General features: G+C 41.9%; 1 protein-coding gene across 1 annotated transcript; it reads right to left on the bottom strand.

Annotated features, from left to right (window-relative positions):
* diras1b (DIRAS family, GTP-binding RAS-like 1b) lies at positions 1-1832 on the bottom strand (the record flags this gene model as incomplete). The annotated part of the gene is made up of 2 exons (XM_083892367.1): positions 1-288; positions 1524-1832. The coding sequence occupies 2 exons, from the start codon at positions 1830-1832 to the stop codon at positions 1-3; spliced, it is 597 nt and encodes a 198-aa protein (XP_083748493.1).
* Positions 1833-14315: the final 12483 nt, after the last annotated feature.

Here is a 14315-nt window from a genome sequence, read left to right as displayed (position 1 = left end):
TTACATCACGCTGCATTTGCCCTTCAGTCTCTCGGCGCGGGACTGCTTTCCTGAGCGCTTGCCGTCGATGTTGAGGCTCATGTTCCTCTTCTTGTCCAGGTTGAGGAGCTCCTGGAAGAGCTCCGTGACGTTGTGGTTGGTCTTGGCCGACGTCTCCATGAAGGCGCACTTCCACTGGTTGGCCTGAGCCTCGCCGTCCTTGGTCTCCACCTCCCGCTGTGTCTCGTCGCTCTTGTTGCCCACGAGCATGATGGGGATGGCCTCCACGTTGCCCTTGATGGCCAGGACCTGCATAGGAGGAGGGAAAGAAGAGGTTAAAACATCAGTTAAAACATCACAGTGGAATGTGTGGATTATTTAGGGCCCCAGCCACGAATGGGAGGGGCCAAAACGTTGCTCAAATGCTCTATAGCGGCCCCTAAGGTGAAAACGGGAAAAATTTAGTTCCACCAATTTTCCCCAAACTTGGTGGGAAGATGTCATAGACCAAGACGAACAAAAAAGTCAACCGTAACCATGGCCTCAACTCAACAGGAAGTCGGCCATTACGAATTTTTGTGTCCATTTCAGCGTTTTGTGCCCTACGTAAATGAGTTTAACTGCATAAAAACTTTTGAAACTTTGCATGGAGGGCAGGTAAAAATGCGATATTAACATAGCTCCCGGACCTGTGAGTTGCTCAAATGCTATATAGCGCCCCCTAAGGTGAAAGCATAGGCAAAATTGAGTTCCATCGATTTTCCCCAAACTTGGTGGGAAGATGTTATAGACCAAGACGAAGAAAAAAGTCGACCGTAACCGTGGCCTCAACTCAACAGGAAGTCGGCCATTTTGAATTTTTGTGTCCATTTTGGCGTTTTGCGCCCTACGTAAATGAGGACAACGTGCATAAAAACTTTTGAAATTTTGCATGGAGGTCAGGTCCGGTGAAAATGTGATATTAGCATAGTTCCGAACCTGTGTATTACTCAAGGGCTCTATAGTGCCCCCCTAAGGTGAAAACACAGGCAAAATTGAGCGCCACTGAATTACCGCAAACTTGGTGGGAAGATGTTATAGACCAAGACGAAGAATAAAGTCGACAGTAACTATGGCCTAAACTCAACAGGAAGTCGGCCATTTTGAATTTTTGTGTCTATTTTGGCATTTTGCGCCCTACGTAAATGAGTTAAACTGCATAAAAACTTTTGAAACTTTGCATGGAGGTCGGGTGAAAATGCGATATTAACATAGCTCGCGGACCTGTGAGTTGCTCAAATGCTTTATAGCGCCCCCAAGGTGAAAACGGGTAAAATTTAGTTCCACCAAATTACCGCAAACCTGGTGGAAAGATGTTATAGACCAAGACGAACAAAAAAGTCGACCGTAACCATGGCCTAAACTCAACAGGAAATCGGCCATTTTTAATTTTTGTGTCTATTTCGGCGTTTTGCGCCATACGTAAATGAGGTTAACGTACATAAAAAACTTTTTGAAACTTGACAAAGTATCAAATATCAAATAAACAAATATCCTTTATTTACCTGTTGGTAAATGGGCTTGAGCTCCTCCAGCGACTGTTTGCTGGTGATGGAGTAGACCAGGATGAAGGCGTGGCCTTTGGAGATGGACAGGCGCTGCATGGCGGGGAACTGGTGGCTCCCCGTGGTGTCGGTGATCTGCAGCGTGCACACGCTCTTGTCGCAGCTGATCACCTGGCGGTAGGTGTCCTCCACCGTGGGGATGTAGGTGTCCCTGAAGGTGCCTTTGACGAAGCGCAACACCAGGGAGCTCTTCCCCACGCCGCCGGCGCCGAACACCACCACGCGATAGTCGTTGCTCTGTTCCGGCATTCTGCCCCCTTCAGGCTGAAGACAGTGTTACACCTGAAGAGCAGAGAAGACGCAGGTCAAGTCGGGGGGGGAAAAAGAACTTGACGAGGCAGAGAGCAGCAAACCAAGTGGGATGGATTTGGCGAGTGTTTTCACCTGATGCAGACATTTCCCTAATCAATGGCATTCACACAGAAACACTTTCTCATTTTCTAACCCCCAAAGCATCGCAGCGCTTCCTCATTAATCAACCTCAGCAGCTGCAGCAGAACCTGGAGGACAAAGAGTCCTCAGGACCTTCAAGGGTGGACAGCTTCACAGATATATGGAAATATATATATATACGCACACATATGTATACAAATATATATGTCTACAAATATATGTATATATGTACACATATATACATATACATATACATACATATAAACACATATGTATACATACATTTACATACATTTATACACATATGTATACAAATATATGAACACATATATACATATATATACACACATGTATACAAATATATGCACACATATATACGTATACATATATATACATATATACACATATATGTATACAAACATATATATACACATAAATGTATACAAATATATGTATACGTATATATACACATATACATGTGTATATATGTATACTCACATACACACACATATGTATACATACATATATACAAATATATGTATACAAATATATGTACACATATATACAAATATATGTATACATACGTATATATACACATATACACACATATATGTATACATATGTATACACAATCATACATATATGTATACATATGTATACACATATACACATATGTATACATATATATACACACATATGTATACATACATATACATACATATATACACATGTATACATAAATATACATACATATATACACATATGTATACAAATATATGTACACATATATACATATATATATACACACACATGTAGACAAATATATGCACACATATATACGTATACATACATATATACACATATATGTATACAAATATACTGTATGTATATGTATTTATACTCATATACATATGTGTATATGTATTGTATACATACATATACATATATATATATATACATACATACATGATGATATACAAGTAATTTTTAATTATTTGAAACTTCAAAATCCTGTCTAATCAATAATAATTCTAATTCATATCAACATTGGATTAAATGACTTGTGGATTAAATACAAAGAAGCCGGCGAATCAGCGTCTTTGTCTCCAGAGAGGAGAGAGTTAAGAAGAACAACTGTACAGAGTTTCCACTTTACTTTTTATGGCCCGTTTGTGCAACACTGAGAGACAAAGAAACATTGAGATACTCCATAAAAATGATGTTTTATACATGAACTGCAGTGTTTAAATAGTTAAAACAGTGTTTTAACATGCAGTAAACTGTAAATAACTGCCAGATATCGGAGGTTATTCTGGAAAAATGGGTCACAGGACATTTTCTGGTCCTTTTGTGGTTTAAAATAAGCAGAGAAACAGTCCAGGTGGACACGTGTTAGCTCAGGATCACGGGAATACAAACGACGCTAACAGAAATATAGGACAAACAATCGAAATAAGGATAGTTTGCAGTAAAATAAGTCCGAATGCTGATCTGTACTCGTGTGTCTGTGTCTTTGCTGCATTATTCATGGTCCGTGGTTCTAAACTTGCTTTAAGGTCCCATAATAAGACGCTCCTTCAGCTGTGATCGCGCGCCGCTCTCTAAGCTCGCCCTCCTGTAATGAAACAGTAAATTGACATCAATACCAGATGGAATAAGTGGATTTCTGTCATGCTTGAACTGCCGGAGCCCACTATTGATGGCGGGGGCCGCGCTGTAATTGCATCGCCAGGTTGGAGATAATATCAGTCAAGGAGTTTAGAATAAATGGGGATTCGGGGAGCGGCGCTGCAGCTTTACAGTCGATCTATAGCCGCGCGTCTGTTCCGCGATGTAGGAGAGTGTTTTATGTCACTGCTGCACACACACACACACACACACACACACACACACACACACACACACACACACACACACACACACACACACACACCTGCAGTCTGTTGACAAACTGCTAACTAACAACTGACGAAGCATAAAAAGTTTCTTCATGGCTTCCCGGTGCCAAACAATCATCTTTTTGATCAATAATTGTGCACAAGTCACAAAGATTTTGGTGTCCATTTTGGCGTTTTGCGCCCTATGTAAATGAGGTTAATGTGCATAAAAACTTGGCATGGAGGTCAAAATTTTGTTCCACCGAATTACCCCAAACTTGGTGGGAAGATGTCATAGACCAAGATGAACAAAAAAGTCGACCGTAACCATGGCCTCAACACAACAGGAAGTCGGCCATTTTTAATTTTAGTGTCCATTTCGGCGTTTTAAGCCCTCCGTAAATGAGGTTAACGTGCATAAAAACTTTTGAAACTTGGCATCAGGTCTGGTGAAAATGTGATATTAGCATAATTCCTGTACCTGTGCATTGCTCAACGGCTCTATAGCGCCCCCTATGGTGAAAACGGAGGCAAAATTGAGTGCCACCGAATTACCCCAAACTTGGTGCAAGACACATCAAAGGAGCAAAGTTGTCAAAAGGTTTTGCAGATTAAAAACGGCGTAGTCGCGGCAACCCTCTTCGTTTTGGGGAATTTAGACCATTCGTCACGAAACAGGAAGTGCCCTGTGACTTCGGCGTACGTTTTCCAGTAGAGTTCCACCAAATTCACCCTAATTTGGTGGGAAGATATTATCGACCAAGACGAACAATAATAAGTCAAAGCATAACGCATAAGAAGTTTCTTCATGGCTTTCTGGTGCTAGAGAATCATCTTTGTGATATAAAGGAGCAATAATTGTGCAGAAGTCACAACATCAGCGTTTTTTTCTTTTCTTTTTGTTCATAAAAGTGACGTGTTTCACATATTTCGCAAATCAAATTCGATTTATTTTTATAAATTATTTGAGTAGAAATAATAAAAAGTAATATTAAATATAAAATCTGATGACAAAGAATGATCCTGGACCTCAGTGTCAGTGTGACGTATAGAAACAAGTGTTCACTGTGTGTTGTCCTTATATGGACATCGTGTTTATAGGTCACATGTTTTTCTTCATATGTTGTTGAGTCCAAGTTAGGATTCATTTTATATCAGTTTTTTTTAGTTGTGATATAAAGGAACAAGAATTGTGCAGAAGTCACAAAACGTTGAACTGTGACGTATTTCACAAATTAAATCAGATTTTTTGAAACATTTTGAGTATTTACAGCCTCTGTATTTACTGTACGTCCAAACATAGTGAGTCTTATCTCATCTGAAATTCCTCCTCACAGATAAGAAGAAGAACAAGAATGATCACCAGTGTCTGCAGGCTCCATCTCAGCTCTACAGAGGATTTAAGTGACTCTCAGTGCTTATTGTTTTAATTTTATCACCGATAACTTCTCTCACTTTCTCACATGAAAACATTTGAACAGCAACAGGCAGCGGTTTCCAAGTAGTTTCAGCATTTAGCAGCAAACGAACCATCAGGAGGTGGTGGAGAACAAAAATGGAGCAACAAGTACAAAAAATGTACTCAGAAAACAGGGTAACAAGCAAAAGTCTGAGTCTGCTGATGATGTCATCAGGGCCAGATTAAAGCAGGTTTAAAGAGAAAAATAAAATTTCATGCAGATTTAGTCCAGTTTAAAGACAGGAAGTAAACTGTGAGCTGCACTGGATCCTCACACTCAGTGTTATAATAACAAAGATAGTTCAAACTGTCCTTATTTTTATTTATTTATTCCAATGAATATAACATTAAATGAATCATAAATACACTAACTATACATTATTAATGTGGTAAACGACTATTCTCACTGCAAACGTCTGATTTTAATGGAATATGTACATATGTGTATAGAGGCCCATTTCCAGTGTTCTAATGGTAAATTGTGTTTGCTAATGGTGTTAGCTAAAGGCTATTGGATGATTAGAAAACCCTTGTGTTAATGATGTTAGCACAGCTGAAAACATTTTTGTTGGCTCTTTGACGAAAGCAAATTATTATTTATAATGTTTTCTATTCATTTTGCAACTGTTTTGATGAATAAAAGTCTGACTTTTAATGGAAAACACGCCAAAAACCTTTGAACAGTAGCGTATATGTGCTCATGTTGTGCTGCTCTCTTCATGTACTCTATGCACCGACATGAAACCGTGTTCCCTGGTTTCCCGTGAGCTGCTCCCTGAGGTTTGCTCTCGCTGTTCCCTCCTCTGTCTCTTCAGGTCTCTGCTCGGGGTTCGATCGATAAACTAAGGCCACTGTGGTTTTTGATCGATGGGCCTCGTCTGCCTGGGCCCCTGTCAGTCTGGAGGTTTTTAGAGACGGAAATCTCAGCTCTGTGACAACAACAACGATAACGACGACGACGCTGCTGCTGCTGCTGCTCATCAGAACCTTCCCTTCCTCCCTCCCTTCTTTCATCTTCCACCTGGACTAAAATTAGCCGTCTCCCTCCTTCTGTCAGCAGCTATAACAGCACACACAGGTGGCAACCACACACACACACAAGTCCTTGACACTAGGCCCAAACGTCTCTTCCTTCCTCCTTCATTTGAAAAGAGACGACTGCAGTTCCTTAATGAATTAATGCTATGCTATAAACGCAGAGGCCAGACTCCATTAGCAGATCGCTTTGGCACAGACCAAACAAGGGCCTCTCCTTCCTCCTCCTCCTCCTCCTCCTCCTCCTCCTTCCTCCTCTCAATCAGATGCAAACGCTGCCTTCTCCACTCAGGAAATGTCACCTTTAGTGAAAACATGCACATAATTCCCCACCTCGTCAAGAGGAGCCACTTATGCGGCGGGCGGCGAAGGCACAAAGGGAACGACGCGGCGAGCATTAACCGACATCAAACAAGATCAAGAGCGCGATTAAACACAAACGACGGACGCACAAAGCAGCCGCATGGCGTCTTCAGGACACAAGGGTTTGGACACTGGAATGTGTTTGGATGCGCAGCTATTTAAGCTATCATTTAAAGGTGCATTACGTAATAAATCTAAAGCAACTAAAGCCGTAAAATCCTCCTAATATGTCACAGAGACTCAGGAATAATGTTCATATAACAAACTGAACTCACCAACAACAACAGTACAGACAAAATATTTGCGTTAAAACATTTTTTTTTGCAGACTGCAAATCATGTTTTGGCGTCAGGTGGCGCCACCTACCGCCGTCTACCAATCATTGCAGTCAGTAGAGTCTCAGCGGCCGAGCAACCACGGGTTGCCAGTTTACGTCAAAAAAACGAAACCTAAAAGACCTCTGTGTTTTCAATTTGAATGTAGTAACTGTTTTTGGCCACATTCTTACACATGGCGCCTTTAATGCCGGATATAAAATATGTTCCTGAGCCACGAGAGTAAAGGTTCTCTTCACCGAGTTTAAACCACTCTTTTCTTGTGTTGTACGGTTGTTAAATTGCACGTAAACATTCTTATTTATCACCATATGTGCGGGCTTCACACTAGATTAGATTAGGTTTGGATACAAACAGAGGATCTGAGAGGTCATGAGGTCACAGTCCTCGAATGACGCTCTGATGCTAACATCATTTAAGGTTTCTGTGCAACTAAAAACCACGTTTTCTTGTTAGCTGCAGGTCATAACGGTGTGGGGAAGCGTGTCAGCTTCAAAGGAAGGACAAGAAAATTCCCATAAATGTGTGTGTATGCATGAGATACTCTCATATATACACTGAACGCCGTCTCATCAGTGTCAATCTATAGCGTGATAGCACGTGTGTGTGGTGAGATTGCAGCATCGCTGTGGTCTGGGCTTAGCGGCTAATCATCGAGCTTAACCTCCTCCGTGCTGCTGAGGGGGGGTGGTGGGGGGGCCCTGCTCTGCATTGACCCAATTCCCAGGACTTAAGACGGAGTTCCACTGCATGAGATAAGACGGATAGATCCACGCTGGAGTCCTGTGATACTCCACAAACACGTACACATCGCCGTGACTCTGCATCTCAGACACAACAACTGTGTCCTAACCGCCATTTTCTGACCAGTCTGAGCTAACACGGGGCGAATGGTGGGGTCACAGGGGTCACACACATGGACACAAACAACCACTCACTCTCACATTCACACCTACGGTCAATCTAGAGTGTCAAATTTACCGATTTATCCCCATGTACTGCATGTTTTTAGAAAGGCTAAGAGCGCTAACACCGAATAGCTTCTGTGTAATATATATTTTCCATGTTTTGTTCCACTTCACCAGAATAGAAGTGAGAGCGAGCGAGAAAGAAAGAAAGAGTGCGAAAGAGAAGAAGACGACAACAACGACGAAGCGTTAGCATTAGCACGAGCGGCGGCATCGATGGAGCGACTCGCGCCTCTGGTTTTTTTTTTAGCACGTGTTAATAAGCCTCTGATTCTCATTTAATGCATTAATAAACGACTCCTCGCTCGAGTGTGTGTGTGTGTGTGTGTGTGTGTGTGTGTGTGTGTGTGTGTGTGTGTGTGTGTGTGTGTGTGTGTGTGTGTGTGTGTCAGCAGCACCTGCACCGATAGAGAGTTATAGGGAGAGTTTGGCCTGGATCCACTGTCGTGAAACAGGGTCACATCTCTGTATATGGGACAATTACAGAATTAGCACAAACAAGTCTAGACCCCGACTATGAGAATCTTCTTCTAAAGCTCCCATAGAGTGGTCCTATGGCTTCATATATGTGAGTTATGGACGTCTACTTACGTACATGAACTTGTTTTTATGGTCAAAAACCTCCAAGCCGATAGAAATCTCTCATCAGCCCCAGAAGACGGACTGTGTTGGCGAACAACCGTCTAGCGATTTTAGTTTTTTTCAGAGCCTTTACCTTCATAAACGAGGTAAAGGCGCAGATATAAATACCAAAAAACTGTGTTAATTGGAGCTTCTGGTCTATGGGAGTTTTAATAATGCAAAAAATCATGTATCAATCATGGATAAAGTGACTTACAGATTATGTTTAAAGAAGAAAAGTTTGACATGGGCTGGGAAAATGGCTGAAATATAAGGAAAGAATGTAACAATATATGCAATATAACATAGATTCCTGTCTTCAGAGTTTTTTACTAATTTTCTGTATTGTTTGTTGTTATTTTCTGGGTGATTTTGTGTGTTTGAGGTGCGGTGAGGGGGGTTTAAGACTTACGACTAGACTAGTTTTCTTTATAAATATGATGCATCGAGCGGATTATTTTGTGATGTTCTGTACATTTTTCCTTCAATAAAAACTCAAGCGACAAAAACAACAAGATCCTGTGTGTGGTTATGAATTCCTGTGATTTACAGCAATATGCGACTATTTGATGATAATCTGGCAGATTGTATGCCCTCCTAATGAAGTGATAACATGACCTGTGTGGGGGAACCCTGGTGATGCTCCGTCTGGCCTCGCCGTAAGACTTTGCTAATACCTGACAATCTGGCAAAAACACGTGGCTAATAATAACACCAGGACTAGAGATTAGAGATTAAAGCACATTATTTAGAGTGACAGAGAGCACAACGATGTCTATATTTCTTTGGAGAAAAGCTTCTTCCTGAGCCGTGAAGGCCCAGACTCTGACTGAAGAACGCCTGCAGTGACAGATGGTGACAGGGTTTGGTGGCTTTGGATCGACTCCATCAGTTTCTACAGACGAGATCAAGCAGACACACATTCTTTATGTTCCTTCTTCCTAAGAGCAGCTGCTCCAGGTCTGATAAGGAAACAGAAGACAGCGAGGGAATATCCAGCTCTAGACACGAGAACTTCAACAGCTTATTTAACGTTTATTCCTCTGTAACTGCTTTGTTTCTTAGGAGTTTCTGGACAACACTTTCACAATAACCGTCTTTAATGTCGGGATTAAACTCACTTCTAACTCCTCGTCTGTTTGTTTTCTACGACCTTTCAAGTCCAACGTGACGCCGCATCACCCCCGAAAACTAAGTTGTGTCATTCGATTAATAAACAGTTGGCTCCAAACAAAGGTCAGCAGACTAACAACACGCTATTGAACCTGATTCAATCCACTCAAAAACAGGAAACATCACAGATTCACGTGTTCAGGCTGTTTGTTATGCTAATGTCAACCTTCTATAAGTCATTCCTCTACTGTACAAGTGTTTATTATGTGTATATGTGATTAAATGGTCCATATTCTGATATATAAATACCCAATAATGTCTATTTTCTGTATAAAACATCCAATAAAGACCTGAGCAGACGCACATTCAAACATCCTGACTTTCACTTGCCTCACATGGGCTTTTCAGTGCAACACAAAACACACACACACACACACACACACACACACACACACACACAGACACACATATCCACCACCACCGTCATCAGCAGCTCCTCTTTCCTGTCTTCTGTTGTTTTTCCACTTGTTACCAAAGAACTGAGTCATTTCTCTTCATTTTTCTGCACCGTGTACACAACAAATGGACACACGCACACACACGCACACAGACACTGGCACGTGCACGTTTTAACACAGTCCCCATCTCGTGCTCTCAGCCACGCGCTTTAAAAGCTTAATCAGAGCAGATTTACTGTCATTTCATTTCCCCCCTCTTTCACACACATGCACGCGCACACACACACACCCATGACTGGCAGTGTTCAGTGCATACAGGAAGTTGAGTCACACACACACACACATATGCAAGGCCTAAATAATTCCAACTCCTATCGCGCGCGTCATATTCCTCAAACAACACATCAGTGATGAAGAGGAGGAGGAGGAGGAGGAGGAGGAGGAGGAGGAGGAGGAGGAGGAGGAGCAGCGCCACATGAACATGCACATCATCCAGATGGAGGATTAACATGTGGCTTTATGCGTCACGCACGCGTCATTATTTTAGTCCGGAGTATAGTCCCGCTGTTGACGCGCGTCCCCGCCTCGGCTGTGGCTCAGAGATGGAGGTTGGAGAGAGTTCTGTACTCCGCATAATACTGTTGGCACAGACAGCGCCATTACAGAGCAGCGCAGCGCACCGCACACACACACACACACACGCACACACACACACACATATACTCCGCTCTGCTTCATTCATAAATAGCGGAGGTTCGCCATCTCACAGCTGTGCCATCATTTTGCAGCTCCATCCATCCATGCGTCCATCCATCCATCCTCCCCATCATCCATCCATCCATCCACACCTCTTCCTCCCTCTAATCCCGACACCCTCGCGCCTGATCACCAACATGGCTGTGCTACATGCACACACACAACACAGTGACGCTGTCAACTGCGCCTTTTCCGCAAAAAGATGAAGATGCGGATGCGATCAGTGCGCACGACACGCAGACAGACAGACAGACACCGCGGTTACGCCACTGAATACCAACGTCCCGCCACCTCCGTGTGAGGCTGAGCATCATCATCATCATCATCATCATCATCATCTCCATACCTGCTCGTGAAGAATCAAAGCGGCTCCGCGTCAGGCTCGTCCTCGTCTGAGTGTGTGAGAGAGAAGCTGATGATGAACAAAACCAAAAAAAACGCGCGGCGTCCTAAAGCATTTTCACGCGCTTCTATGTCGAGCTCATGTCGTCCGATGATTCCTAACAGCAGCACAGCAGACTCTCTCTCTCTCTCTCTCTCTCTCTCTCTCTCTCTCTCTCTCTCTCTCTGTGTCTCTGTCAGAGAGGACGTGGGAGGTGCTATGCCCTCTCTCCCCTGCTCTCTCCACACTTGCTTTTCTTTCACTTCATACACGTCATAGCAGCGGGTTGGATGGACGGATGGATGGATGGATGATGGTGATGGTGATGATGGCAGCAGCACAAATAAACTATTTAAAAACAGACTTCCTCCTTAAAAATAGAAAATTATTGTTGTGTCCTGCGTGGATGCAACACAGAGAGAGTGATCCATGAAGCATAAGAACATTAAAATGACAAATAACATGATGAAATCTGGAATTAAATCCACAAAACGATTTCAGCCTCATTCAAATACCGGATTTGTCTAGATTTCCCTCATGTGCTGTTTCCATGAAACTTCCCTATAGCTTTTAAGACTTGTTATGTTTCATGGTGTATGTGTATATATATGTATATATGTATATATCTCAATTTGGTTGACAATAAAAGGATATGCAGTTTCTCTATAACATGAGAAACTGCATATATATATATATATATATATATATATATATATATATATATATATATATATATATATATACATACATATATGTATATATATACACACACATATATATACATATACATATATATGTATATATATGTTGTCTTTTAGGTTTAAAAGAGAAAAAAATCCCTTCGATCCAGGATCAGCACCTGGGACAGCGACCCTGTGTTTCAGCACCATGGACAGAGGGACCAGTTGTTTAATGCAATTAATGCACGGTCAAGGCTAAATTTACTCTATACAGACAATAATAAGCAGACCATTATAAAACATTCAGTTGATGGGAAAATTGGAATTAAATGTCACACTTGACGTGGAATAGAGCAGAATCACAAAAGGTCTAAATTAATCCTTTCATATTAGTTTTTTTTGGGGGGAAATATGACGAATGTAAAGGGGGAATGAACCCATCCCTGCTTCTAGTGAAGGGACTGCAGTCGAGAGGCAGACCAGGCCTTGTTTTGAGCTGTGGTTTGTACGTGATGGTCTCAGTGTATGACTCACCAAGTCTTCGTTCAGACAGCTTGGGGTTTGTCGCCCTCTGTCGGTGAGCCCGCAGAACTGCAGACAGAGGGGTTGCAGAGATTGTCAATTTTAAAAAATTGAACATGAAATAGAAAATAGTATATAATCGAGCATTTAAGCGTCATCGTTTGCAGAACTTACCTTCCATGCTGTAACGCTGTACATCTGCACTTGTCTCCTCGCAACATTAGCATTTTTAGAGCAAAACAAAATTGTTTGAAATCAACTTTCCCAGTGTGAAATTTAAAAATAGCTAATGTGTAGCATGTGCATGTATAAGTATTAAAACGCTAGCCCACTCCAAGAATGTGGAACTTTATACTAAATTGTAGCTTTAGCATGCCAATAATCAACGTTTGTATAGCCTGTGGTTTATAACGTAAACAAAAATTAGCCCCAATGGGTTTTTTTTTTTAGCAAATAACCAACTGACAATGCCAGTGAGAATCAGGTTATACATGTGAATTCGTTACTTTCAGCTACATTATGAACAATATTATAGCATTTGGTTGCTAACATTTGCTAATAAGGCAGGCTAACAGCACATCTGGTGTGTTCACCACATTAAAATTTTAATTTGTGTTACTTTCACCTAAGAGGGTTATGTTTTTTGATATATTTGTGGGTTAGAAAATGTACTTATTTCAAGTTTCATGAAGATTAACTACACAGCTGTTTGGAATTGACATTGCCTGGATTCAAAAACGGCATATAATTACTCCGCTGTGTACGTTGGTTTGATATTAAAACAACATACTTAATGCACTTTAAATTCAAAGCCATAAAATAAATGTTTTTTAAAAATGTTATTTAGCATAAAATTTCACGACCTACAGCCTGAACAAGCTAGCAGGTCCAATCAGAAACAGACAGCATTTGTCATAATTGAATATTATAGGAATATTAGTCCGGACATTATTAGACATATATTTACGTGATAAGTGACGACTCTGAACGCCTCGAGGTGCAGACGCGACAAACAGCAAAGTCACTGTTGTTTGTGCAAAACCTAAAAACCGATGATTCAGTTAAACCCAAACATTCTTTCCCTCTTTTCTTTTTTTGGGGGGGGGGGTCTTTTTCCTCGGCTCTTCTTCAACTCTTCCAGCTCATTATGGACTTAATGGAAAGTCATGGATCACGGAAACACAATCCAATTATTGGTTTCAGAGTCCCATTTCAGGCGGATCGATAACGCCGGGGCCACTGCTGGCTCAGGGGAAACGCAAACACCCAGAGCAGACACCAGCATCTTCACTTCACAGCAGACGTTTCCACATGGGTGCTTCCTCTCTCTCCTCTCTCCTCCCTCCCTCCTCTCTCCTTGTGGCAGTGTGTGACCATCACACCGACTCCGTCCAGCGTTTTCCCGAGCATTACACCCAGCGCACCGACACAAAGACTCTCCCATTCGGAGGCCCTGGAGCGTGAATACCAAGGCAAACATAAATTAGAGCGCGCCTGGTTAGGCCGACTGAAAGCCAGTAAATGTACTCGAGGGCGACAGGTTAAAAGATCAAGTGGACGACGTGGAGGACGGGGAGGAAGTCTGCTGCGGAATGGTCTTTGTGTCCCGTCTGAAACAAATAACACAGAAAAAAAACACCTGCAAGTGCATTTACATCATGGACAGAAAATGTGATCTTAAGATGCAAAAACAAACCATTTTGACATCGGACCAAATAAAATCCAATAATACGCGAGGAATGAGAGCCAGAGTTTAAAGTCAGACACAAA

This window comes from Microchirus variegatus, assembly GCF_963457635.1.
Source record: "Microchirus variegatus genome assembly, chromosome: 7".
NCBI lineage: Eukaryota > Metazoa > Chordata > Actinopteri > Pleuronectiformes > Soleidae > Microchirus > Microchirus variegatus.
This window is presented reverse-complemented; position numbering and strand designations above follow the sequence as displayed.